Source organism: Aulonocara sp. 'chitande type north' Nkhata Bay, linkage group LG6 (assembly GCF_057382095.1).
Source record: "Aulonocara sp. 'chitande type north' Nkhata Bay isolate Kocher_YH1m ecotype deep benthic linkage group LG6, A_spYH_male_GT1.1, whole genome shotgun sequence".
Taxonomy (NCBI): domain Eukaryota; kingdom Metazoa; phylum Chordata; class Actinopteri; order Cichliformes; family Cichlidae; genus Aulonocara; species Aulonocara sp. 'chitande type north' Nkhata Bay.
The window spans coordinates 43,491,519-43,517,921 of NC_141349.1; the positions used below are offsets into that span (position 1 = coordinate 43,491,519).

Below are 26,403 nucleotides of genomic sequence, written 5' to 3' on the forward strand. Positions count from 1 at the left end.
TGGCTGATGCCCTCAGACGTTGGTGTGTTGGTGGCCCTTGTCGTCTGGGGCTGGGTGCTCATGTATGTACCGGCTCACTCCTGGTGGCCGATTGGCGGGGCCGGGCGCCTGTGGCCCGGCTGGGCTCCTTCCGGGGGGTGGGATGCCCTCTGGCCTCTGGGCCTGAGTCCCGGTCCTCTCTGGCACAGCTGGCTGCCGGCAGAGCCCGCGGGCACGACACTGCAACCCCCTCTGGCCTCTGCTCTGTGGCTGCTGGGTGACCTCTCGTTTGGGGCTCTACTCAGCTCTTCCCAGGAGGGTGGCACGGTTCCCCCCCCTTTGGTGGTCCTCCTTGGGTCCTCGTACTCTGGGGCCTCTGGATGTCTGGGGCCTGGATCTCCTCCATACCTGCTTCATGCCCTGAGGGACGGGGCTATGGCTCCCCACACTCTCTAGCAGATCGTTACATAGAGAAACCTTTGGAATACAAGCGCGCTGATCCACACAGGTGTACACACGGGTGTTCACAGACGCGGACTACACCTTTCTTGGCTGCTACCTCAAAACACGCCGTCTATCTTGCGTGCTGCACAATAACATTTAATATTTAGTATCTATTGTTATCTACTGCTAGCTAGTTTATTGTGATGGTGCTGTTTTTTTATCATGTTGCTCTTTTTTGTTTGCTTTCTCTTCTGTTTTTTTTCTCCATACAGGTGATCCAGGTGTTTTGTTTGTCTTTTTTTCTTTCTTCCCCCCCTTCTCACCGTCTCTTCTCCCCTCTGTTTTTCTTTCTCTCCCTCTCTTTCTTTCATTCTTTCTCCCTGTCCTATCCCCCAGCCATGTCTGTCCTGTCTGTAACAACCGAAAATAAAATAAAATAAACACATAATTATAATAAAGGTCAATCAAATGGACCAATATGGCCATGATGATCCACTTGGTAAAGTAAATCCACTTGGCATCTTGCTTGGGTTTAAGACAACAATTCTGATGGCTAAAGATCCAAACGGGACAAAAAAATAAAAAAATAAAACACTTAAAAAATATTATTGCCTTCCGTGTTGCATCTGCTCGTGTGTCCATATTCTCACACCAGCCTCCGGGCCGCGAGCCACTAACATTTCATGTAATAAATCTAAGAGTTCGGTCTCACATGGCAGCATTGTGCATTTACAGTATGTCAATAGAAAATTGTACTTAGTAGTCAGTATAAACTTTTAATGATATAAGTTTGCATATGATAGAATACTGCATGTTGACCTTGATGACTTAGACCATTTAAAATTTCCTCAGAAGTCAGTGTGCCATATGATTGCATTAGTAATAAATTTAATAATGCTCTTTATTAACAGTTACTCACTATATAGAACCACTTATAGAATTATATTTGTTTGCAGATGTTGGCAGCTATCAGCGAATAGTCATCAGCTATTTAGAAACAAAAAAGACTTTTTATCCATAACAGCAAATGAACTGTACAAAAGAAAATACAAATGCTATTTATGGTCTCCTCACAACAGTGATAAGAAAAATAAACTGGGCCAATATGGCATGTTTGTTAATACAGAGACACACATCCGCTGGTTTCCTCTTTCTGGCGCAAAGTGGACGATAAACAAACAAGAGAGACGATCAGCTGATCATTGATCAGTTTCATGACTGAAGTAGCAACAGGAGAGGGAGGGGAGAGAATGAGAGGAGAAGAGGCAGCTGACAGTGTAAAGACACAGAATAACTCCAGCTTTGTCTTTTCCATTCTAGCTGAAGTTCGGGACAAACTGCGTTCCTTTGCGGCTCAATACGAAACACCTAATATTTTCTCTCAGTGCGGGACGATGCCGTTTGTACGGGACGGTTGGCAACTCTACTAACTAACCTTATGAACAAAATAAAGTTCACTATCAGTAACATCATAGCAACCGAACAGCTGTATAGAAACTCCGTCATGCTAGCTAGTACGCAGAGTTATTGTAACTGACTGTAAAACGTCAGCACAACGAAAATAAACTCCACCTAAACTTGGTTTATATCTGATCCAGACTGCAGGTCATAACTTCTTACCTGAAGTTCAGTTCACACTCGGACCGGCGGCCGCCTCGGGTCTCTCTTCCTCCTGCCTCCCCTTTCCCTCATCCACCTGCTGGCCTCCACCACTTGCTAATGTTACTGAATCTGAGGAAGCGCCCCCAAAGCCACCACCAAACAACTGAGTTATTTTTACAATACAACACCTTTCATTGTTTATACCGTTACAAAGGGGAAAAAAAGTCACCGGGCCACCAAGCAAATGCCTGGTATGCCCGATGGCCAGTCCAGCTATGGTCGTGCCATCAGTTAACCCTTTGTGTGCCAACTGTGGCACCAAGAGAAGATAACACCATTATCTTCTCTTGTTCTTAACCTTTGAACATTCAAATTTTGAATTATGTAGACAGGCTTGTGGGGCTGCTTACTGGGGGTTGGTCTAATTTTCCCTTTAAAAATCTTCCTCCTGACTGTTCATTGCACTGGCACCTACAACCAGAACACACTGGGAGAACAACGGAGGACGGCAACAGTGTCCATCTGACATCATTCACTACAGGTAAGAGTCACTTTAAAAATGATAATGGAAGTCTATTAAACGCCATGGTTAGTTTTGTTCTGGTTCTAAGGCCACTGGCTTCTAGCAGATCACTGCAACATTGTCTACAGTATCTCTATTACACATTGTGATTGTGTGTGTGTATTTTATTAGAATAAATGCATTAAAGTCACACTTAAAGTAGTTTGTAGTTTTCTCAATCAGTAGATGTTTGCTAGTTGTTTTTAATCTCCACAGTTTGAGTTAGAGGAGAAGTACAGACGAGGTCAGAAGGAGTTTCACTTTGTGGAGGCAGAGAATCAGAATCAGAAAGACTTTATTTATCCCCAATTAAGATACAGCAGAGCAGCATGACGTTGAAGATAAGGACAGGGCATAAACAGGCAGTAAGGATGAGACAATAAATACACAGAATATACACAGCTTTAAAATTAAAAGAACAAGAGAAAGAGAAAGCAGATAATGGGGTGCTGAGAAGTCAAAAGTGGCAAAAGAAAGTATGTGAGGCTGGTATAGGACATGTCTGAGGACAGAGGTAAGCTGTGTGGTAGGAGTGACAGATGAGTTCAAGGTGGGGGTGGGATTACATCAGGGATTAGTCTGAGCCCCTTCTTGTTTTGGAGCAGATGAGGTCACTACTCTATAGTGAGAGTAGGGAGCAGGTGAAGGTACGGTGTGGAGAGAAGAGGAATGAAAGTGAGTAGAAGCAAGACAGAATAGATGTGTGTGAATGAATGGGAGACAGGAGCGACAGTTTGTCACAGAGAGACAGACAACCATCCACACTCACATTCACACTTATGGGCAATTTAGAATCACCAATTAACCTATCCCCAAAAACTGCATGTCTTCGGACTGTGGGAGGAAGCCGGAGTAACTGAAGAGAACCCACACAAACACAGGGAGATGGTGCTAACCACTCTGTACTCTTGATGCACCCTTGATACTCTTCTCAATTGCCCCTTGGGGATGAATAAAGTCTTCTGAATCTGTACCGTGCTGTTAACTACACCATGCTACTGACATTTGGTTTGGTTTTGCTCCAAACTGAAAGTTAGTTTACTTTTGCTTTGTATATTTTGTTTCTGAGTGATCAGACATCTCTGTCTACTAGTAGAATTTGTATCTGTTGTGGTGGAGAAAGATCTGTAAGTGATGCTGGAGGCTCTGTTCAGTACGAGGTGCTGGTGCAGTGGATGTAGTTACAAGGAGGAGACATTTTTTATAGGCGGCAGGCTGATGATGGTCACACCCTGTGAATGGCTCCATGCCCTTATATGAACATGTCTTTACCACCGAATGTAGAAGATTTGACCTGTATGCATTTTTGGTGAGTGATACTGGTTTGAAGTAAATATTACCAGGGTAAAATTCCCAGCTTGGCACTGGTGGATTTTCTCTCTTAACATTAAAGCTTTCAAATTCTCCACCACCATGCATAATATTTTCACGACAAAATAAAGAGCACTTCCTCCCCCTACACTAGCCAGCCCTCTATAATAATGTCTCCTTGTAACCACACCCACCTCAGCAGCACCTCATACTGAAAAGGAAACAGAGCCTCCAGCATCAGTCAGACTTTTACCAACTCAGCAGGTAACACAAATTTTACTTAGCTGAATGTAGATTACAATTTAGAATGAATCTGGTCGAGAGGTATTTTCTCCTCACAATCAAAAAATAAGAAAAATGATGGAAAATAATCATGATTTGGATTTTTAAGCAAGCTTGAAAAATTAAATAAAGATCTCCATTGAAAAAAGTAACGGTAACAATGTCTTTTTAATAAGACTGGGTCAATTTTTCATTCAAGGGCTAAAGTGTCCTTTAGTCGACTCAGTAACTACAAGGTGTCCAGATCATCAGCCCTCCACCACACTGCTGACACTTGATATGTTCACATTGGTTTTCTCCAAACATCTCCTCTTTGGTCCTGTCTGTCCAGAGGACATTGTTCCAAAAGTCTTGTGATTTGTTCAGATGCAACTTTGCATACCTAATCTGTTCTTTTAAGAGAGAAGGTGTGTTCTGCTGCAACATTTTCAAACAAGCTTCAGTCTTTTTCTAATTGTAACGTCATGGACTTTAACAGTTCACATGCTAACAGAGTCCTGTCTGAAATCAAACTTGTTGCAGTTTCTCTGAGTACTGCATGATCTCAGCCTGGAATAAGATTGCTGGGATGTGCACTCTTGGGAAGCTTGTAGCTTTACACATGTGTATTACATCTGATGCTTAATTGAAACAATTAGGACTTTAATTTTACATAATAGTACATAATATAAAATGATCTCGCGGGCCGGATATAAATGTATGCCGGGCCGGATGTGGCCCGCGGGCCTTGACTTTGACATATGCGATATATGTGGATATGACATTTTGGGTTTGTGGAGCAAGGAAATTATTTTACTGCTATTGTTAAATAATAATCATCATCAATGCATTAATAAATATAATCTGCAGCATGGATATTGCATTCAGAGGTTTAAACAGTGTGTGGGTCTTTCAGAAAGACTAAGTTGCAGGCTGACAGGAAGTTGCAGAGAGTTTGCAGAAGTGAAAGCAGACTCTTAAGTTATTTTGAGGAGCAGGCCAGACGAGGCCATTTGAATTACTAGGTTATTCAAAATGATCATTGCTTTAACAATGTAACAGATAGCTTTAAGATGGCCTTAAGATGCTTATGATGATGTTAACTTTGTATTTCAGGTGCAGTTATAACTATTTTATACACAATGCATATCTGTGCTTATTTGAGTTGATGTTCAGGTTTATTAAAGGTCTTAAGCTTCACTAGTGTGTCTAGATGATCCATGCGGAGGGAAAACTAGAAAATAGAAGGATAACTGCAATACATGCTTACAAAACACTTATATCAGGTCATTTTTATATTAAACTTTTAGTAGAGGTTCTTGATTAAAACATTTATTTAGTAGATGATATATCCATAGTTTCAGTTCGATTATTACATATACGAGAGTGGTTTCTGTCTCTCTGTCTGGTTAGAGGTCAGGAGCTAGTCGGCGAGGTGAAACAGGGTGCTAACTGCGAAAGTGTCTCGGTAAAAGAGGAACCGTTTCTTGTTGTCTCGGCAAGAAAGAGGAACAAGACAAGAACTGAAAGGTAGACAGGAAGTACCGGCCATGAAAATAGAAGATGATGTTCTGTGTTAAAAGTCATTGTGGTGTTGATTTGACGTATGTATATATCCTGTCTGTGACGTATGAAGGGGCGTCATTAAATCAAACCCTGATGTTATAAAATAATTGTTTGTGCTTTAGTAAGTCGAAGATCACTTGCTGTCTGCGTACAGAGTGTTCTTCCCACACGTGTGTAGTCATTAAAATCATTGTTTGACCAAGAGCTTCTGGACCATGGTGGTTTGTACTCTCCTTCCTCAATTTTTGAACCTTAACAGGTTATTTAGACCAAAATACTTAATTTTTCTTTGCCGGATACACGATGGACGGGTGGCAGAACTGGAGGATCTTGTGCCTGGCGGGACTGTTGATCGAGGACGCTGAAGATATCTACCTATTCGGAATCATGATAACAGGGTTCTTGCTGATTGGAGCTGGCATGGCCCCGACTTATCGGAGAAATAAGAGAGCGGAACCGGCTGTTCAAACCCCCCCAAAGCTGCCCGCTGGAATCAAAGCAATGGGACCTCTCACAACCAACGCAGCATGGTTAACACCTTGGAGACGCTTGCAGCTGCTGTGAAGGCTCAAAGCAACACCATTGAGCGTATGGGGGGATACATCAGAGAGAGGCCTGCTCAGAATGAGACCCTTGAGCGAAAGTTGGATCACATCACGGAACGGATCACTGCAGTTGTGAGGTCTCAGAATCAACAGAATGACAACACCATGGAACAGAAGTTTGATACCATCATGGGGAGGCTCGCAGCTCTACAACGGGAGATTGAGAGACCAGTGTCAGAGTGTTAAAGAGCAGACTGAAAATTCTCCTGGGCTGCTCGCATAAAAGAAAAATCAACAAAATCGACATCATAATGCGGACACCACCACGACGCCAGCTGCAGGCCCAAGGCTGAAGCCAGACAAACACTCCCTGATTACGACTGTGTGATGACTATTCTTCCCATCCCATGCAAGGCCACCTGGATTGGCTGGAGGACTGTTTACTTAGCCTGATAGGGCGAAGGACACTGTCTCAGCTGAACTATGTTCACGCACACACACACACTTACACTGATAAGCACTCACTCATCCCCCCTCCCCTTCCAATGCCTTCGATGCTTGTTGCCTCCTGGGAACACGAGGCGGGTCTGAGCCCGCGCTGGCGAGTCGGCGCAGTGGCAGGATGGCTGCTGTGTTGCCTGGGATTACTCCTCATCCCCCACCTAACCCTGTGGCTTGTCATGTCTTTCACAATGTTGTGCTGTGAACATTTATGTGCTTTTTTGTGCAGAGGAGTTTTTTTGTTTCGTGTTCTCATGCTGTCCTACCATGGAAGCACAGCATGAGTGGAAGTCTCTTTTTTTCCTCTTGTACCTTCCCATTGTTGTGTACATTTCAGTGTTTTTCACCGATCTCCGACTTGTAACCCCATGTAATGTCTGTGTTATGTGTGTAAGGTCGGGGGGTCTCTCATTTCACTGCGGGGCAACCTGCATGTGACAAATAAAGCTTTGATTGATTGATTGATTGACAAGGGCCTGATATCCCCTTACGAGGATATTATACAGCCACTGTTCTATCAAAATTTAAAACGAATGTCCTCATATGTGGATCTAATTTTTCTCAGAAACAAAAATTAGGTAAAGAAAAAAAACTTGGTAATTGTTTGTTTTTACATTCATCAGGTCCCAGTCAGCCCAAATAGCAAAGAAAAATTAAAAATGCATGCCATGAAAGAGTTCGGGTCTTAGGCGGTTAAGAAAACTAACGAGTAATCTGTAATATACTGCTTTCTTGAGTATAAACCCAACACTGGTAAGGACCAAATTACTTTTATCATGTCCCATAAAAGTTTGAAAGGACTTGAAAGAGGCTCTACGCTCTTTGTACCATGACTGTATATACCAGTTTTCAAAACATAGGCTGTATCCCAATTCAGGGTCTGCAGCCTTAAAGGCCGCATTTCAAGGCCGATTACGTCACAGCGACGCGCCGAAGGCTGTCCCAATTCGAAGGCTGCTTGAAATGCAGCCCTCAAATGCGTCCTTCATTTCCCTGAATTTTAAGGCTGTGGCGGTGTAGACTTCGTGGCCCAAGATATCCCAGAATTCATAGCGCGGCGGTGGGTGTGGATAAATTTGCAGAACAAAACGGCGGATGAGGGGCGCCCGAGTGAACTTTAAGTACTGAATATGATGTCACTTATTTATGTGCAAATGTTTACAGTTTTTCTCGATTGCTAAAAAAACATTTCTTGAAACTACGCCTCATATCCTCACAACAGTAAACACAAATCCATAACATCTCACTCAATTTCCCAAACATCCTATTTCCAGGTCAAAATGAAGCTCTACACCCAAAACTATTCACTCCTGCTGAAAAACCAAACTTTGCCCTCAGACATCAAACACAAGCCCTCAAAAACACACACACTACAACAGAGTTTTGCACACTGGTACAATTAATTCAAAACAATAGCTCCAAAACAAATAGGTTGCTTATGGTTCTCCCCTTCAAAACCCTTGTCACATGATAAACACAAAAGACGCAACCAATGTATGTACAGTGGCACATTGTCATTCATGTACTATACAGTACAACACACACCAGAAACATTATCCCACCTCAGCATCTTGTCTTTGGTCTGGGTCAGGCCAGAGAATCTCATCCACATCACAGGCTATATTGGCCCCAGCCAGGCAGCGGGGGTAAAATCCTCTTGCATGCCTGATCCACCCCTGGCATGCATCTACTGATATGTCTAGGCAGGCCTCTTCCATGGCCTGAAGGAGGTGAACACGGACATAAGGTTCTCGGTCATACACTTTCCACCGCCATGCCGAAAATAACTCCTCTATCGGGTTTAGAAAGGGAGAGTATGCAGGCAGAAAGATATTAGAAAACCTTGGGTTATTGGTAAACCAGTCACGAACCAGAGCAGCGCGATGGAAGCTGACGTTATCCCACACAACAACGTAGTGAGGCTGCTCTGGCTGTGCTGGTTCCCTGTAGTCCAGCTGGAACATATGTTGTCTTAAACCATCAAGAAAAGCAAGGAGAAGCATAGTGTTATAGGGTCCTAGTACGGCATGGCGGTGGAGTACCCCTCGTTGGCTGATGGCTGCGCACATAGTGACATTCCCCCCACGCTGACCAGGGACATTTACAATAGCCTGATGGCCAATTATGTTCCTCCCCCTTTTCCTTCTTTTGGTCAGGTTAAAACCTGCCTCATCCACAAAGATTATTTCATGGGGAACAGGCCGTCCTTCAATCTCAAAGATTCTCTGCAAAACACATAACACAGTAGAGTCAATCGGTACCCTGAACCACAGTTCAAGAGTGCTGAAATGGCAGCATAAACTGCCATGCTGTGATGGTACACAATACTTCATACAGTATCAAAACTCATACCTGAACATATTCCACACGTTGGTTTTTCACTCTGTCAGAGTTTCGTTCGAAAGGGACTCGGTATGCCTGTTTCATCCGGAATTGATTCTTTCGGAGGATGCGGTCAATTGTGGAGAGGCTGATGGCATTTATGCCTCGAAAAAGATGATCATCCTCAATCACTCTCCTTTGAATCTCTTGCAGGCGGATTACATTATTTGCAATTACCATGTTTACAAGTTCCCTCTCTTGCCCCTCCGACAAAAGCCTTAACCTGCCTCCACCAGGTGGTCGTCTCTGTGTCCTACAAAAATAGAAGCACTCATTACTGTAACTGTCACACATTCATTTTACAGGAAAATAATGGAAACATACTGAAACTCAAGACACATAAGTTCAGTAACTTAAACGTTACTGTACAAAGCAGTCTTACTGCAAGTACACCTACCTGTTTTCCTCCCTGAAGGTTCTGATGATGGAGGCAACAGTGAAGCGACTCAAATTTGGTTGTACTCGTTGCTCAGCCTCCCTCATAGTCATCCCATGGACAAGGACATGGTCAACTAAAGTGGCTCGAATTTCATCCGAGACTGACTGTCTTCTTGCCCTTGCTCTTCCCCTTCCTTGTCGCCGTCGTTCTCCACCTCCACCTCCTTCACCACGTCCTCCTCCTCCTCCACCTCTCCCTCCTCCTCCACCACCTTCCTGTTGTCCTAGACCACCTCCTCCTCCTCTTCCACCATGTCCTCCTCTTTCACCACGTCCTCCTCTTTCACCATGTCCTCTTCCTCCACCACGTCCTCCTCCTTCAACACGTCCTCTTTCTCCACCACGTCCTCTTCCTTTGCATCTCTTTGGATCCATTGTTTCAAACCTGAATGAGCTGACTTTGGCCCTTTTATCTATCCATCGCAGGTTCTGATTGGTGTGTGCTAAATTTTGACTCCTAGTGTTTCCACCTGGTTAATTGTGTGCTAATTGAGCTCAAGCTATGCTGACTTAAGTTAACATTATTGCATGCTAGTGCTTTCTAAATGACTACATGGTGTAAGCACTGTAAAATGTAGGGATTTGTGTGTAGAGTTTTGCAGTAACAGTTCACCAAATTTGAGTCATGTGTCAAAGCAGGGAATAGTGTTTATAGTTCAGGGAAATGGGTGAGCTTTTTGAACAATAGCGTTACGGTTTTGAAATTTTAGTTTAGAGGCCTGGTTATAGTGTTTAGGCAATCGAGAAAAACTGTAATAACAAAGAACATTAAACATGACTGTTGGCCACATGTCGGCAAAGTCATGTGACATTAGTGACGTTTGTACTAACTTGGTTTTAAAGCCTTTACTTTAAAATATACGCCGTTCAATAGCTGAGCTTCATCTCACAGAGAATGATCAAAGCTCATGTAGAAACAAACAAATGAACAAAAGATTTTCTCCTTCATCTCTGTCAAACACAGCTGTATGACACGTTTCCAGCTGTTAGTATCATGGTTGCTAGGCAACCTGGGCAGCGCAACGGAGGCTAGACCGTCCCATTTCACAAGCCTCGCACTTCCTTGAGGATCGTTGAGGCTGCGTACTTTAAGGCTGCAGACCCTGAATTGGGATACAGCCTTAGTTACTTTCAAAAGGCCTTTATGAAAAGCATGAATGATCCCAGCAACATAAACCTGTTTCAGTCCTCACACTGACTCACACGAGTCAGTGTGAGGACTGAAAGTCAATGCTGAGAGAAATATGAGAGAAATAACCTTTTTATTTCTGTTGGTTTCAGGTCTCTTCTTCCTTTTGGGCAGCAGCTGTGAAGGTTTGTACTTGACTCTCGTCACACTGTTGTTTCATGAGTTTTTGGTGCACCTTCAGTTGGACTTTGAAGACTTGCTCCTCTCTAACATTGACCTTATTCAGTTATAAATTGGTGCTAAATGCTGAAAAAAATCCCTGAAAGAGCAGAGCTGATAATCTGGGCGAATTAGAGACAGTTTTGTTGAACAGGTTACATTTGAAGCTGTAATATATTCAGTCTTCTTATTGGTATTTGTGTCTCTGTTTGTTAAACCCACTCAGATGGCTGCTTCTTACTGGGTTATTGTAGCGGTCGTTCTTTTGATGACTGCTACAAACGGTGCGACTGCTATTGAGACACACGAGCTCGCACCAATTGTTCAAGACATTCTGAACAGGTGAGTGAACTTTCTGTGAAATACTAAAGAAAAACTGATGATGATGATGTTTACAGCAGCTGTTTTTAACAAAGAAACTGTGAGCATCAGAGTAACATGTGACAAATATGCTATTAAAAGTGTATCACACTGGACTCTAACACAGATCAGCCCCTCTGTCCTTTCACAAACTCTCAGTGAAACAAACCAACATTGTTGTGGTTTCATGTAAATCTTTCCAAGTGAAATCAACATCAGAACCTGTGTGTGTGTCTTTTGGCAGGTACACACCTAGCTACGGTGCAAACAACAACAGGTCAGTAACAAAGGTCACTTTAATCTGCAGCACAGTACTTACAGTGTGCTTTATAGTAACAGAAGCAAGCTGAGATCATTAGAGCTGCACGTAGAAGCAGAGACTGAAAGAACAAATGCATCTTTACAAACTCACTGTTATTCATAACTGGATGTTTAAGTTGTTCTCAATTTCAGGGCTTAAAAAAATCCAAAAAGAGAAATAGACTGGTTTCCTCAGCAAAATGAGACTAAACTCACTTTGTCTGGTTTAACACTCTGGATACTTTAATCTGCACGTTATAAAGAAAATGTTTTACAGGTGAATATTCTCTGTTTGCTTTGACAGAGATCCCCCCATGTTCAGTGTGGCCGTGAGCGTCCCGTACAATAATGGCAAGTTTGATATGAGCAAAGTCACTGATGATGGTGAAAAAGTGAAGGAGTATATTCTAAACTGTGACGTATACATAGGTAACAGAGTGGTGGCAGCCACAGTGCTGAGATGGCCTAATGTTCGATATCAGTGTCCTAATGCTCCTGTACAGTGGTCTGTCCCAAAAAAATGTAATGGAAAGGAGATAAAGACATGGGCTGATATTGACAAATTTTGTGATGAAGAATATATTGAAAATAATCTGTATCCTCAGGCTGCTCATGCTGAGTCCCGAACCCTGAACCATTTCAAAGAAAACGACAAAATTAGGAAAAACTCCAAAGATGATCTGATGGTTTTCTACGTCCGTGCCTCCCCATGTGATGACACATGTACCAACCGAGGCAACGATCGGCATATTCTCAGTAAAATACCAGCGATAACGAACTGGACGAATTATGTTGTTGTGTTTTCAGATGTATTTAGACCTGATGATAATAATCCTAATCGTGTGAATGCACTGCGTGGATCACTTGAGAGGCTTGGGTACGCAATCGCAGAAGAAGGGACAAAGGAGGAAGAAAAAAAGTCAAATGGTCTAAAGCATATATTCCGATGCTACAGGCAGCAAAATATGGATGAAATGAAGTGTCTTATCTGCAATACCAATGGTGCTGTTGCAGATAAATGTATTAAAACTGCTTGGCAACAAAGGGGAGAAAGAGAATAAGACCAAGAGGAAGAGTAACATGCAGAGAGGAGGAGTGATGAGAGAAAATCATCAGAATTAACCAGAGAGGGAAAAAGAAAAACAGAAAATGTAACCCATGCTTTGCATCGTTTTCCTGCATCCGTGTTTAACTTTTAAATGTGTGTGTTCGTCACAGCAAGATTAACATGTGCTCCTGAAATCACAGCTGCATCGTGCACTCTGGTCATTCTGGTCCACGATACTGTCGGCGCCTCTGATTGTGTGAACTGAAACACAAACAGTGTGTGTAGAGTGTAATCCATTATAGCCTCTGATACTGTCTCTGATTAAAGCTTAATAAGCTGCATCAAAACATGTCACAGCTTTGTGGTGGATTTTTGTGTGATATGTATAACTATGTAACTATATACACTATATATCTATGTGAACTGAACATATATATTTTAACTTTCATGTAGAGTCTTAAGCGCAAGACATTTTGCTTCACCGAGGTTTATTAGGGTGGCACAGTAACAGGGCAGTTGATGCTGTTGAGAGTTCGCCTGAATAACTCACTCTCCAGCTCCGGTAACCAACCTTCCCTAATACTCACTCAACGTCTTTCATGCAGCACAACCAAAACAGTAACATTGTAACAGAGATCCTGAACACATCACAATAAAATATCATACGATATAATCACACACACACACACACTTTGAACCACACTGAAGTGTTTTTATATATGAGAAAGCATGTAACCTATGTAGTTATAAGATTATATGTTATAAGATTGTGCCACTTGCTGTATAAGATTTAATAATTAGGATTAATGTGTGATGTTTGACCGTGTCATGACCTCTTGTGATAAGCCAGAGCAGGGGGTAGCCAGAGTCCTGACTGGCCTCTGGCCAAGACCTTGGCCGCTACCTGACCCCTGCAGCTGTGTTTGGATGGGTGGGAAAGTTACCCAGCAGCAGGGGGCGGGGATACTGGTCCTTATATATTAGGGGACCAGAGGACACCCCCAGCTCTTTTTTCCCCTCTGCTGTTGCTCTCTGTCCATCTCTGTGTTGCTCTGCTGTCTGTGCTTAAGGCTGTACACCCCGGGGTTTTGCTTTGCTTGCTGTCTGCTTTGTAATTCTCTTGCTAAATGTCTGTATGTATTTTTCCTGCTGTTCATATGACTCAGTGTAAAGATGCTGCAGGTTTCCTATTCACGGGTCACTCCACAGAAACTCTGTCATACAAACTGTCGGCTCCCAGATTTGAAAGCCAACATGGTAACCTCCTCCAGCCAGCGGTGTGGAGATCCAGCCAATTACAATCAAATCACTCAAAAAGATCCTGTGGAAACAGCAGAGTTATTGAAACAGAATAAACAGAATCACATGAACACTGAAACATTACAACACACAGCAAAGCAAGCTGAGCAAAGCCCGGGTGTAGAGCCTTAAACACAGAGAGAAAAGAGCCATGTCGTCACCTCCGTCCCTCCATAACCCCTCCTGCAGCTGATGGGTAACTTTCCCCTTGTCATCCAGCTAAAAACAACAGGTGCAGGTCAGGGGTCCGGCCAGGCGCCATCTTCAGGTGGGCCAGCTTTGCTGTGTCACAGTCGGCCATAACGTGATTAAAGTTACACATCGGTCCTAATTATTAAACCTCGCTACAAGCAGTGCACACCAACAGGTGGCATAAACCGATGATATATGTGTGAATAATACTTAACATGGTGATTCCAATCAAGGGTGTAGATTTGGTTTTGGCATTGGTGGGGACGGATGATTCAACCACTGAACCCTGCCCCGTTTCTTTATTTCCCCTTTTCGTCTTTGCTTCTTGATAAAAAAAAAAAAAAAAGGAGAAATATACTTGCCTACATATGCTATTCTACCTGCTTTTAAACCATTTAAAATCACAATTCATAGTTTTATATGTGAATTATATAATGTTAAATTACTATTAAACAAATGACTGACTAAATAATTTTAGGCTTTAGTTTACTTCAGCCGTATTCCATATAACTCAGGTATCATACAAAAATAAAAACAGCTTCAAATACAGTCATGACAATAAAAGAATATGACTTTAAGGACTTAACAACATTACTTCAGTTATACTACACCATCTGTTATACATTAGCACTAAGGGAAGACTCAATGACCTGGTTGTTTTTGTCCATAAAACTACTCGTCTAAGATGACCACAAAGTAACAGATCTCTCAGCAACATTATGCAACATTTTAGGCACTACTGCCCCGATCAAGTCAGCTGGGATGTTCTCTTCTGCTTGTTTTCTTTTTTTCTTTCTCAACAGGTGATCCAGGTGATCGATATATGCATCTTTTTCTTCTTCTTTCTCTCTGCTTATTCTGTTGGTTTTTGTTTTGTTTGTTTTTTTTGTTTTTTTGCACTTCCCCCCATCCCTCTTCTCAGCTTTCTTTCTCCCCTTCTTTCCTCCAGTCAAGTCTGTCCCGTATTCAGCAAGTGAAAATAAAATAAACAATAAAAGGTGAATCAAATGGACCATTACGGCAAGGCTGGGATGGTCCATTTGTTAAAGTAAATCCGTTGGGCATCTTTCTTTGCCTTTAGACAATAATTCTGATGGCAGAAGAGCCAAACGGGACAGGCAAAAAAAAAAGAAAAGAAAAAAGAAAAAGCTGGGATGTTTTATTCTAAACATGAACTACTGTTACAGCAACAGACACGGACTACTGGTGTCCCACACAACAACTCAATGTCCTCTATGTGAAGGAGCCAAACACATGCCTGCTCCTCTCGTTAATCACCAAATCATCAGTCAGTCACCTGTGACCTTGCATCTTCACCTCTGTCTGAGCTACAACATGGCAGAGCTGCCTCTGTCACCTGATAAATAACAGTGAGACATTCAAATACATGCAGTCACACATGTGCTTCAAATACAGTCATGAACCATCAAGTCATCCTCCAGTTTCACCTGTGACCTTGTGTCAGCATTGCTCTCTGAGCTTTGTGTTGGTTCTTCTGTCACCTGACAAACAGGACAAACATGACAATAAGAATAAAACGTGGAGCTGCTTCAGTGTTTCTGTCACTTTGTGCAGATCCTGACTCGTCAGTGATGTTTGTAGGCTGAGTGCATTTTTAAAACAATTTGTGCAAACTGCACTCCAAGGTGGAATACTTGCAAAATTGTGACTACCTCATGATATATTGTCTCAAAAATTAACCCTATGAATACGTCAGTGCCATTAGGATGAAATTATTGTGTCACCAACATTTTAACGTTAGACATATAATTCTAACAGCCTCTGTCAACTAATATCCGGGCTGCTCGAGGCTGCCGTTTTCTCCGACAGCTTCAATCAAAATTAGAAATGCTGCTCTGAGACTGAGAAAACTAACAGTGCTGCCTGTTGTGCAGTTAGTTTCCAAAACACGTTATTCTTGGTTACATACAGTTTTAGACTGATGTGGGCCAAAGCCTAGCATAGCCTGTAACGTTATTAAGACGGACACATTTTATGAGTGAAGTTGACTTTAAGTGAGTTACAGGTTTCTTTGAAAAATACTTTCTTATATCCAGCTTCTTCCTCTTTGCTGCCGTCCTCCTCTCCTTGCAGCGCAGGTTTGTTGCTGCTAAAACTAAACAGAGCTCCCTGAAAGGCTCAGCCAATCACATTGGTCATATTTGTCACATGAGAACGTAATTTCTATCAGTTTTGTTTTTCTTTACTCAAAGAGATCAAATTATTGGTGGGGACAATTCAATAATCGCTGGATATTGGTGGGGACATGTCCCTTCCGTCCATGCCAAATCTACGCCCTTGATTCCAATATCTATAGTATAGTAGTGATGTGCGAATCGATACTGAAATATTGATTCCTGCGATACCAGTCATTTATGTTCTAGAATCCATCCATTCGCTTCCGCTTCTCCTTTTCAGGGTCGCGGGGGGCGCTGGAGCCTATCCCAGCTGTCATAGGGCGAGAGGCGGGGTATACCCTGGACAGGTCGCCAGTCTGTCGCAGGGCCAACACACAGGGACAGACAACCATTCACACTCACATTCACTCCTAGTGGCAATTTGGATTATCCAATTAACCTATCCCCACAAGCTGCCATCATGTTTTTACTTATTTAAATTTGTAATTATTTATATATTGTCCGTTTGATTATTTTTATTGAAGTTGAAACTAATACACAAACTTCCAATAAACAGAGCTCCTGGATGTTTTTGGCTCAATCATTTATTCCCTGTGTAGTGGCAATTCCTTTTGTTTGACCAACCAAACATCCCACAATTAAAAGTCCACAAGCCACTGCTGCACTGAGATACTATTTCGTACGCAGGCAAAAGAAGTCCACTGTCCAAACTTGAAAGTTGCATTTTTATGGTTTATTTTATCCAGTTTGGCAATAACAAGATCCATTTTTTTTGTTACTTCCTGCTGCTTCTCCTGCTCTGGTAAAAAACCATAGGCCCACCCCAGTGCATGCTGGTGTAACCCGTTCATGTGTTACGCCTGTTGTTCTTGCGTTGTGTTCTGGCGTGAAAGTAAGAGGCAGGAGACAGTACTGGGTCTTTGGCTCTTTACTGCACATCTGCAACACAGAAATATGTGTTCGATCTGTGTGTGTCACGCGACTGCCAGTACACCTCTCCTCCGGCCATGCTGAAAGGAGCTGTGCCTGCAGCTTCATTAATGTAACGAATCAAATACAACAAATTGTTTTAAAACATTAACTTAAGCTCTCAAAAACAAAAAGCACAAAATAAATAATATGTCACTGAAAAAACATCAAAACAACTTATAAGAACAATAAATGAAAGACTGCATCTCCAAAACATAAGAACATCTCCATACCTGCAACACAGAAATATGTGTTCGATCTGTGTGTGTCACGCGACTGCCAGTACACCTCTCCTGACGAAGGAAAAAAGAGTGCATGCTGTTAAAAAAAAAGAGAGACTGCCGCGAGTACGCTCTCAAGCCGCTAGTGATCAGGCTAACTTAGCATGCTAGCATTTTAGCTGCGTTCTCGGCTAAAACTCATTATAAGTGTATATTAGTGAACTCTGCCCTCCACAAAACTTATCCCGAATGAGTCTCTTAATGACAAACAAAAACGCGGTGGTTCGGCTGTATTCACACTGCAGCTTGGGATCCGAACAAACTTTAATTAGCTGAGAGCAACGTGGCAGTGACTTACCTCCGGCCATGCTGAACGGAGCTGTGACCGGGGCACACATGCACGCGCCTACGTCACCACGCAGCGCACACATGCACATGAACGCACACAGACTCAGATCACACAGGTAGGAGAGTGAGATGCAAAAATGACATATTTAATCCAAAAAAAGAAAGTGTTTTGGGTGAAATTCACAAGTATTTAACACATATGTTACACTGGTCCTATACCAGTCTCTTTATTTATAGAAACAAAAATGGCCCCACAGCTCTTACTGACTAATTTAACAAAGTAACATCAAACAAACAATGAAACAAAATATTAACCTACAAATAAACTTGTAAATAAATTCCAAAATATAAGTAAACTAACAACAAACGTTAACTAATTTCAAAATAATAAAAAATAAGAACAAATAGCTCCAACACCCTGCATTTAACTTGTCAGTTTCCACATACACAGTATTATACTGTAATACAGACAGGAGACACAAGAGGGCGCTGTGCTGCCGGCAGACCTGTCAGTACACTGAGCTGGAGGGATGAAGGTTGTAGACGCTGCAGGTTATTGAGTCAGTCACTGTAGTTTGGTTCAGTTTTTGTGGATCTGCACACGTCCTACAGATGGATCTGAGGCCCGCTGTGCAGCTTTATGGGTCGGTGAACTGTCACCTGTCAGAGGCAACCTGGTTAAACATTAACGGGAACAACCGGATACAGAGGAGATCATTTTTTCTGAATCCAGCCTTCCTTCCCTTCAACGGGAACATCGCTGCGCACATAGAAATAATGCATTAGATTGAATGGTTAGCTCATTGGTCCACAGTGAGGAGCTGGCTCAGACAGGAAGTGCTTTTTGGGTCAGGTATGATCTTTCTCTCATGTCTGATTATTCTTCTGTGCAGACAGCCATGTCTACAGGGTCGTTTGACCCTGACGCTACAACCCACACAGCTCCTGCACAAAATGTCTCCTTCAAAGTTACCTTACTGTAATTTACCTGTTATGCTGACAGCAGTTCTTTTATATTGTTACATCTGCTGGTGGGGATCTTTTTCTAGCATGAACTTCGTTTTTCTTTTTTCTTTTTCTTTTTTACTTCCACAGGCTCATACAGAGGTACAGAAACAAGGAAGTGGACTGTATTGCATCAGCCCAATCCAAACATCCACCCAGTAGTGTGCAGTTCATAATGGCGAATTTGAGAGTTTGAAGAGTCTGGAAAGCAAAGGTAAGCTTGTGATATTTCTATATGTAGTTTTATATGAAAAAAGCTGCTTCTAAACAGCCTTAATGTTGAACTGCTGCTAAAAAGAAGCCACACCCAGATTCATAAACTCATAAGTGCGCCTGCTATCTAACGCACCTTTGCCCTGTAGAGGTTTTATTTCAACAGCCTTATTTATTCACAGGTTACAGTGACTAATGATCTGATCTCTTGTTAGACACAGTCCTCCACGATTTGTGTGTTTTTGATGAAAATTGTTCAGCTCAGTCAGCTTAGACCAAAACTTCTGGTCTCAGACATCGCACATATTTGCCCTGCATGTGACAGTGATTAGAAATCCCAGTCTGCAATTAATACAATTCAACAATTGTGTTTTTTTCCTTCCTTTGATATTGTGGTTGGTTTGGGGTTAGAGGTTGGAGTGTCTGGGGTTTTCCTGGGGGGCTGTGGTCATGACCTGGTTGGGGCTGTAGTGGATCTTGGGTGGTGTTTTCCTAGTGGCTGTGTACAGGAGGGTTGGCGGATGGTCTGTGCTAGCAGATGTAGGTTACTGCCCTGGTGGCCTGGCTGCTCCTGGGTGGGTCCAGGGTGGGCTTGGGGTTCTGGGGGTGCTCCATCTCCCTGCTGTAGCTCTGGCTGAGCCTTGGTGGCCCAAATGGTGGTGGCAGAGGTCCAAACTGCTCAGGCACCCGCACCGGCCGCAGGGTGCAATCAGCCAAGACGCAGCCTGCCGTTGCACTCAACCCCACTCCTCGGGTGGGAGCGGCTAGCTAGCTGAACTCACCGTCTCTGGGCCAGGGGCCGGGGGTGCCGACTGTTCGGTCTGATTCCCTCTCCCATTTGCTGTAGGGGAGTAGGTTTAGCCAGATGGCTCCCCAGCATCAGTTGGGTGATGGGGGTATGTGGCAGGGCATGGTCAGTGGTGCCACTGCAGGTTTGGAAAACATACCTGCAGGGCATCCACAATGACACCTCTCCGGGTTAAAAGACTGAACTGGGTTGTTGTTATGGATTTGTGTCGCTGGCAGCTAGGGTGCAGCAACCAAAATAAAGTCAAATGTTACCAAAATCGTGGTCGCGTCATGCCTCCTTCCAGCCACAAGCAGAAATAGTTTTTTTGATAGAGAATTCTTGAGAACAGAGTGCTTGAGGTATCTTTATGGTGCATAAGACAATGAAACTAAACTAGCTTTCATGTGTCTTTCACAAAGTTTGGGTGTGATTCTTTATGCTGTTCTGTGCAGTCATCTGGGAGATTTTACATAGACTGTCATATTGCTTTTTAAACCATGTCCAGTCAGCTGAGTTTGCCACAACTGGACTAACACATTATGTAGAAATGTCTTTAAGTTCAGAGAAACTTTATAAGGCACCTTAGCTAAATTTCAACTGTCTTATGAAAGGGTAAGGCTTGTGTCATTTTTATCCATTTATAACATTGTCTGAAATAGGACTGGGCGATATGACCCAAAATTCATATCTCGATATTTTTTAACTGGATGGCGATATACAATATATATCTCGATATTTTTTTAAAGCCATAAAGTAAGAACAAAATGAGAGTTCTTAGTCAAAGCTGTTTCCCAGATGTCACACAGGCACTTTTATTAACATACAGCACAGATGTACATGAAAAAATTACTCAAAAATAAATTATGAGCATTTATTAAATAATAATGCTCCATAAATAAAACAATGTTGTTTTTGTGCATAACAAAAAGCTCACAATTGTGCAGTCAAAATGTAAACTAACAGATGCTGAGCATAATATCAAAGACAGATTTCACAGCTGCTCTGCTCCCAAGTTCTACTGCATGACTGACAGCCTGGAGTTTTACGTATCACTCCGCGAGGCTCCAGACTACGGCAGCCGTAATGCTCCGACAATCCATCAAGCGGTGCAGCTCCGTAGTTTACCAAAGTCGTACTAAAACATTTTTTGACAGATTGCTGAGCGCCATGTACCACATAAATTCGCTTCGCGGTCATCAAGCACAACCAGAATTCATACAGAAAGGCGCGCTGTCAACTTTTGAGAAAATTAAAGGATTTTAGGCTGCACAGCCCCTGTGGGCTGCATGTCATTAGCGCGGTTAGCTTGTTAGCGCAGTTAGCTCGCTAACACGTTAACGGAGATTTGCCGTGTCCATCTTGTCGCTTCCTGCAGGTGAAGCTATGGGGGAGGAGGGGGAGTTGTGTTCAGTGAAGGAGAGGCGAGGCCGAGTAACGTTGCGTAGAGACAAAAGTGGACGAAAGAGAGGCAAACTTGTGGGTCCACAAGTATAATTATGATGTAACATATACTATACCGATATAAAAGATATTGTCACATCTCATATCTCGTATAAAAATTTATCGATATTTTTAAGAAACTTGATATATCGCCCAGCCCTAGTCTGAAATCATTTTCTTCACTTGTAGTGCGAAAGTGTTGAGTGTGGATGTAAAAATGGAAAATCAATTTAGACAAAAAGATTAAAAAAAGCAAATGCTTATCAATATCACTGCACTGTAATACTACAAGAAAAGGGACATTTTATTTATTTTCTTGCTTTCAGGTTTTTAATCCCTTCAGAAGGATTCCACCTATAAGGAGAACAAGTGACAGGAGAACTAGGTTCAGTGTGGAGGAGACAGAGCTGCAAACATGGAGCAGGATAAAGTCGTGGAGAGTGTTAAACAAAAGCTTAAAGACCATCTCCAGGAAAAGTTTACCTGGATAAATGAGGGCACATCAGATAGTCGGTCTCGACTTGACAGCATCTACACAAAACTCTACGTCACTCAGCAGGCTCAGGATTCTGGTTCCATATCACATGAGATTCTAGATCACTTTAATGTCCCAGATCAGCAGTCATCAATTTCACAGGTGTTTTATCAACAGATCGATTTCTTAAATATCTTTAAACCAGGAAGAATTCATGTTCAGCAACAACCAGCAAAAGAAAAGACAATCCAAAGAGTGATGACGAAAGGCATCGCTGGCATTGGAAAGACATTTGCTGTCCAAAACTTTGCTCTAAGCTGGGCAGAAGGAAAATCTAACCAGCACATTGATTTCATCTTTGTGCTCCCCTTTAGAGAGCTGAACATGCTCAGAGATGCCGACTACAGTCTGCTGCAGCTTCTCCTTCACTTCTACCCTGAAATAAAACCCCTAGAAGCTACACAGCAGCTTGTTCACAAGCAAGTGCTGTTCATCTTTGATGGTTTGGATGAAAGCAGATTTCCACTGGACTTTGATGGAGCTGTGAGAATAAGTGAAATAGATCGAAGATCAACAGTCAATGTGCTGCTGACCAACCTCATCCAAGGCAACCTGCTGCCTCGCGCTCTGCTCTGGGTAACATCCAGACCTGCAGCTGCCAGTCAGATACCTTCTAAATACATTGACCAGATGACAGAAGTCCAAGGTTTCACTGAGCAACAAAAAGAGTCATACTTTAGGAAGAGATTCAGCACTGCTAATCAGGCAGAAGAAATCCTGTCTCGTCTTAGAGGAATGATCAGCTTCTATTTCATGGGCCATATCCCAGTGTTTTGCTGGATCATCGCTGAGGTGTTTAGGAAAGGATGGAGTGATGAGAGGAGCCGCGGCATCACAACGATGACAGAGCTGTACATTTATTACTTACTAATTCAAACACAAAGAACGAGACAGAAATATGCAGGGAAAAGCTCCAAGAAGAGGTCCAAACAGAAGAAGTCTCAAGCCCAGAACTCTGCCATGCTTTTGAACTTGTCCAAGTTGGCATTTGAACAGCTGCAGAAAGGAAACATCATATTCTATGAAGAGGACCTCACAGAAAGTGGCATCGATGTTGGTGAAGCATCAGTGTTTTGTGGATTTTGCTCAGAGATTCTTAAGGAAGAACGAGGCCTGTACAAGAAGAAGATGTTCAGCTTTGTGCATTTAAGCTTTCAGGAGTTTCTTGCAGCTCTCTACATGCACCACTGCATCCTGACGGACAACTTCAGTACTTTGAAGTCTTTCCTGGATGTCGACCCAACAGATCTGAGCTTTCTGGATTTGCAGAAAAAGGTTGTGGATAAAGCCTTGCAAAGTGAGAAAGGTCAGTTAGATCTGTTTCTGTGTTTCTTCCTTGGATTTTCTCTGGAGTCCAATCAAACAGTGCTGCAGGGTTTACTGCCACAGGTAAAGAGCAGCTCGGACACCACCGAAGAGATGAAGGTATACCTGAAGAATTTCCATGTCAAAGACATCCCACGAGAGAAGTACATGAACCTTTTCCTCTGCAAGTTTGAGCTGAAGGAAGAGAGATTTCAGGATGACATCAGAATGTATCTGGATTCAGGAGCGAGACTCTCACCTATTGACTGTGCAGTACTGTCGACCATGATGCAGATATCAGGGGAAGTGCTCGAGGAACTTGATCTGACAAATTCTGTCACACCGATTATTGGGACTGAGAAACTTGTCCAGCAAATGAAGAACTGCAAGAAGGCTGTGTAAGTAGTGCAAATATTCCGATTTAGTAGGTAAATAAAAGTTTGTTTAGATAGAATGGGAAGAAAATTCATTTAGCCAAATAGCCAAGATTAAGTGAGCCCAGCTGTGGCTAACTGGTGAGTGATAGTACATATGAAGAACAAAACATAATCTAGTTGAAAGTTTCCGATTTTGATACATCAGAGACGCTATATGAAGTGTGCACGCAAATGTGCACCTGCAAGTAGTCACAATGGGATTTCTAGGGAACAGGGAGAGGATCTGGAAGATACTAGTGGCCTAATTAAATCTGGTAAATTGTAATATACTCTGCTGACTTTGAACTTTTTACTGACTAAAGTGAATGAAGTATTTTGGATTATATAAATGTTTTGGAGATTATCTATCGGAATGTCAGGAGCAGGATCACGCCTCCAAACACTCTCCTTCCGGTTGTCATCTACAGTATATAGGTTCCCCCCATTCTGCAAGCTGTTCATTCTCGTTTACGTGCCCCACCCTCCCTCCCTCCTTGTTCTCAATTTTCTAACTTCTTCATTTCGATTTAGTACATGAGGATCTGCCAGGCCCAGGAGCCATCGCCAGTCCCCTTCGAGGCCTTCCCCAAACCGCAGCTCAATTCATGTCAAAGCATCACTTTTGCCTACTAAAACGCTACTACTACTCAAACCTAAAATTAGGACGTGGGCCCAGCTAGTGAAATATACATTGTGTCAAAAACACAACAGTGCATGGTGTGATTTGTGCAAAGAACGTTTAGGCATTTCTGTTGATCTTAAGTCTGAGTATACCGACTGGATCATCCACTTCCTTTTCTGTCTTGTCCAGATTGGTAAATGGCCTGTATTTGTATAGCGCTTTACTAGTCCCTAAGGACCCCAAAGCGCGTTACACATTCAATCATTCACACACTGGTGATGGTAAGCTACATTGTAGCCACAGCCGCCCTGGGGCACACTGACAGAGGCGAGATTGGTGTGTTATACCTAAACCTATGTTAGTCCTGATATGAAATTGAACAATAGTACTGGTTGCTGCATACATGTTATGATAACTATTATACAATAATGTTAGCTAATACAGTGTTCATTGCTACTTATGTTTTCTCATTGCCCAGGAAAATAAGAAACCCACCATGACATGCCATTCTCCACTTTTCTTCTGATTCAACAGACTTAAGAGTGAGCATATAAGCAATGATCGCCTGGGTGTACTACTGTCCATTCTTCAGTCAGCAGACTCTTGCTTAAGAGAGTTGTGCCTGGTGTGTTACTCTAACGTCAGTGATGGTTTTCCTTATGCTCTCATTGATGTACTGGGATTTCCTGAGTGTAAACTGGAGATACTGAGGTCAGTGTAAATAACTGTTTCTCTAAGCTTTTTAGTTAAATTGTTAAAACATGAGATACAATATGTCCAATAACGGAATTGCAGTAAATTATCCTTGGTATCCTTTGTTTATACCTGATATGTTTTGCACAGGTTATCTGGGTTTTCTCTAGACTTTAGGAATTGTCACATTCTGACCTCAGTCCTTCAATCAAAACAATCACCTCTGAAGGTCCTGAGCTTCACTAACTGCATGTACAGTTATCCAAAGGATTACAGTGGATATTATACAAGAGAGTTGAAAATAAATGAAAACTATGAAGATTTCATTGATGAATTAACTCTGTTGACTATGATTCCTTCTGCTTTGATCGGTCCAGTCTGCAGACTGGAGCAGTTCAGGTAAATGCAATTAGTGATGGGACCATCTGCACATTTTGCTCTCTTGCATATATGATGTTCAGATGATTTTGTTCTCTCTGCAGCATGCCTGGCTGTTGCCTGAAAAATAAGTGCTGTCAGGTGTTTGCTTCAGTTCTCAGCTCCAACTCCCAGTTGAGGCAGCTTGACCTCAGTTGCAATGACTTACAGGATTCAGGTGTGCAACTGCTCTCTGCTGGACTTGGGAGTTCAAAATGTAGGCTGGAAACACTGAGGTACTGATACACCCTCTGGTCTCATAATGTAGTTCAGATATAGTCATGGTAAAAAAGAAAATGCACACTCAATTCTTTGTACAGAGATATCCACAGGCTGGAATTATCGTTCAGTAGTGCATTTGGGTAATCTTAGACTCTCCCTAAATGTGCTCCTGTTACTGGCCAGCACGTCAGGGTGGCAGGTATTGTTGCATTATTAATAATAAAAAAAACAACCTGGATGAATAACACATGGCATATTACACTGTCCCATTTTTTAATTGAACCAAAGTGCAGATGCAGTGTGTCAAAACTAAATGGGGCTTCATTCATTAGCTTGGAGAGCCACTTTCAGCAGCAATAACGTTAGGTAACTATTTTCTGTATTAATTTATCATCTCTCACATCATTCTGAAGTAATTTTGGTACACCCTTCTTTACACCAATGCTTCAGTTCATTGAGGTTGGCAGGAATTTTTGTATGCACAGTTCTCTTAAGGACACGATACAGTATTTCAGTCTGACCATTGTAGCATCTTGATTATTTTCTTTTCAGTCATTCTGTTGTAGAATTTCTGGGGTGCAAAAGTTACAGAAAGCTGGCGTAAGCAGCAGTACCAGCAACCAGAGATTGATTTGGCTTGGGGTGTGGTTTTGGCTCAGCTGCGGTGGAGAGGTGGAGGGCGCACTCATTGGGCTAGTTGTATGGTTTGTACCATTGTGCCGAGTATTGCTGGCATTTCCGGGAGAGACAGATGGGGCATGGGAATCGCCTTGTGCTTATGCCAGCCAGCTCTTTGAAGTGGCAGCCCAGTGGTTGCAACCTAACCCCACTGGGCTGCCACTTCAAAGAGAGTTAAATTCTAAATCAAGTTGTAAAATCTAAAAGTAAGCAAATAATTATTGATACAGCTTGTTCAGAAAAGCATAATACT

The 26,403-nt window shown here is 42.5% G+C and overlaps 3 protein-coding genes across 4 annotated transcripts in view; 2 read left to right on the forward strand and 1 right to left on the reverse strand.

The window, feature by feature from the left end:
• The first annotated feature begins 2,127 nt into the window (after positions 1 to 2,127).
• On the forward strand, positions 2,128 to 12,984 carry LOC147328614 (uncharacterized). Its single transcript, XM_086297110.1, has 5 exons — positions 2,128 to 2,566; positions 10,873 to 10,905; positions 11,166 to 11,281; positions 11,544 to 11,576; positions 11,904 to 12,984. Exons 3-5 carry the CDS (start codon positions 11,166 to 11,168, stop codon positions 12,658 to 12,660), a joined length of 906 nt encoding a protein of 301 aa, XP_086153236.1. The 5' UTR covers positions 2,128 to 2,566; positions 10,873 to 10,905; the 3' UTR covers positions 12,661 to 12,984.
• On the reverse strand, positions 8,193 to 10,648 carry LOC147328615 (uncharacterized). The gene is made up of 3 exons (XM_086297108.1): positions 9,551 to 10,648; positions 9,124 to 9,406; positions 8,193 to 8,996 (listed from the first exon to the last, which is right to left on the reverse strand). The coding sequence occupies exons 1-3, from the start codon at positions 9,964 to 9,966 to the stop codon at positions 8,325 to 8,327; spliced, it is 1,371 nt and encodes a 456-aa protein (XP_086153234.1). The 5' UTR covers positions 9,967 to 10,648; the 3' UTR covers positions 8,193 to 8,324.
• A 5,456-nt stretch (positions 12,985 to 18,440) lies between the features above and the next one.
• LOC147328616 (NACHT, LRR and PYD domains-containing protein 12-like) overlaps positions 18,441 to 26,403 on the forward strand; it is a 34,980-nt gene continuing 27,017 nt past the window's right edge. Inside the window, exons 1-6 of one of the 2 annotated variants that reach the window (XM_086297118.1) lie at positions 18,441 to 18,667; positions 18,910 to 19,033; positions 21,589 to 23,500; positions 24,675 to 24,851; positions 24,984 to 25,232; positions 25,316 to 25,486. In XM_086297118.1, coding sequence (XP_086153244.1) covers positions 21,678 to 23,500; positions 24,675 to 24,851; positions 24,984 to 25,232; positions 25,316 to 25,486 — 2,420 coding nt within the window. In that variant the 5' untranslated portion in view covers positions 18,441 to 18,667; positions 18,910 to 19,033; positions 21,589 to 21,677. Of the gene's footprint in view, positions 19,034 to 21,588; positions 23,501 to 24,674; positions 24,852 to 24,983; positions 25,233 to 25,315; positions 25,487 to 26,403 lie in introns of both variants that reach the window. The other variant, XM_086297117.1, reaches the window with a different exon arrangement.

Excerpts from the sequence above, each read along its gene's own strand:
- LOC147328615 (XM_086297108.1), bottom strand. The coding sequence starts at position 9,966 with ATGGATCCAAAGAGATGCAAAGGAAGAGGACGTGGTGGAGAAAGAGGA. Across the intron at positions 9,407-9,550 it reads ACCTTCAGGGAGGAAAACAG|GACACAGAGACGACCACCTG; the intron begins GTAGGTGTACTT and ends CTATTTTTGTAG. Across the intron at positions 8,997-9,123 it reads AACGTGTGGAATATGTTCAG|AGAATCTTTGAGATTGAAGG; the intron begins GTATGAGTTTTG and ends TGTGTTTTGCAG.
- LOC147328614 (XM_086297110.1), top strand. The coding sequence starts at position 11,166 with ATGGCTGCTTCTTACTGGGTTATTGTAGCGGTCGTTCTTTTGATGACT. Across the intron at positions 11,282-11,543 it reads GTTCAAGACATTCTGAACAG|GTACACACCTAGCTACGGTG; the intron begins GTGAGTGAACTT and ends GTCTTTTGGCAG. Across the intron at positions 11,577-11,903 it reads TACGGTGCAAACAACAACAG|AGATCCCCCCATGTTCAGTG; the intron begins GTCAGTAACAAA and ends TTGCTTTGACAG.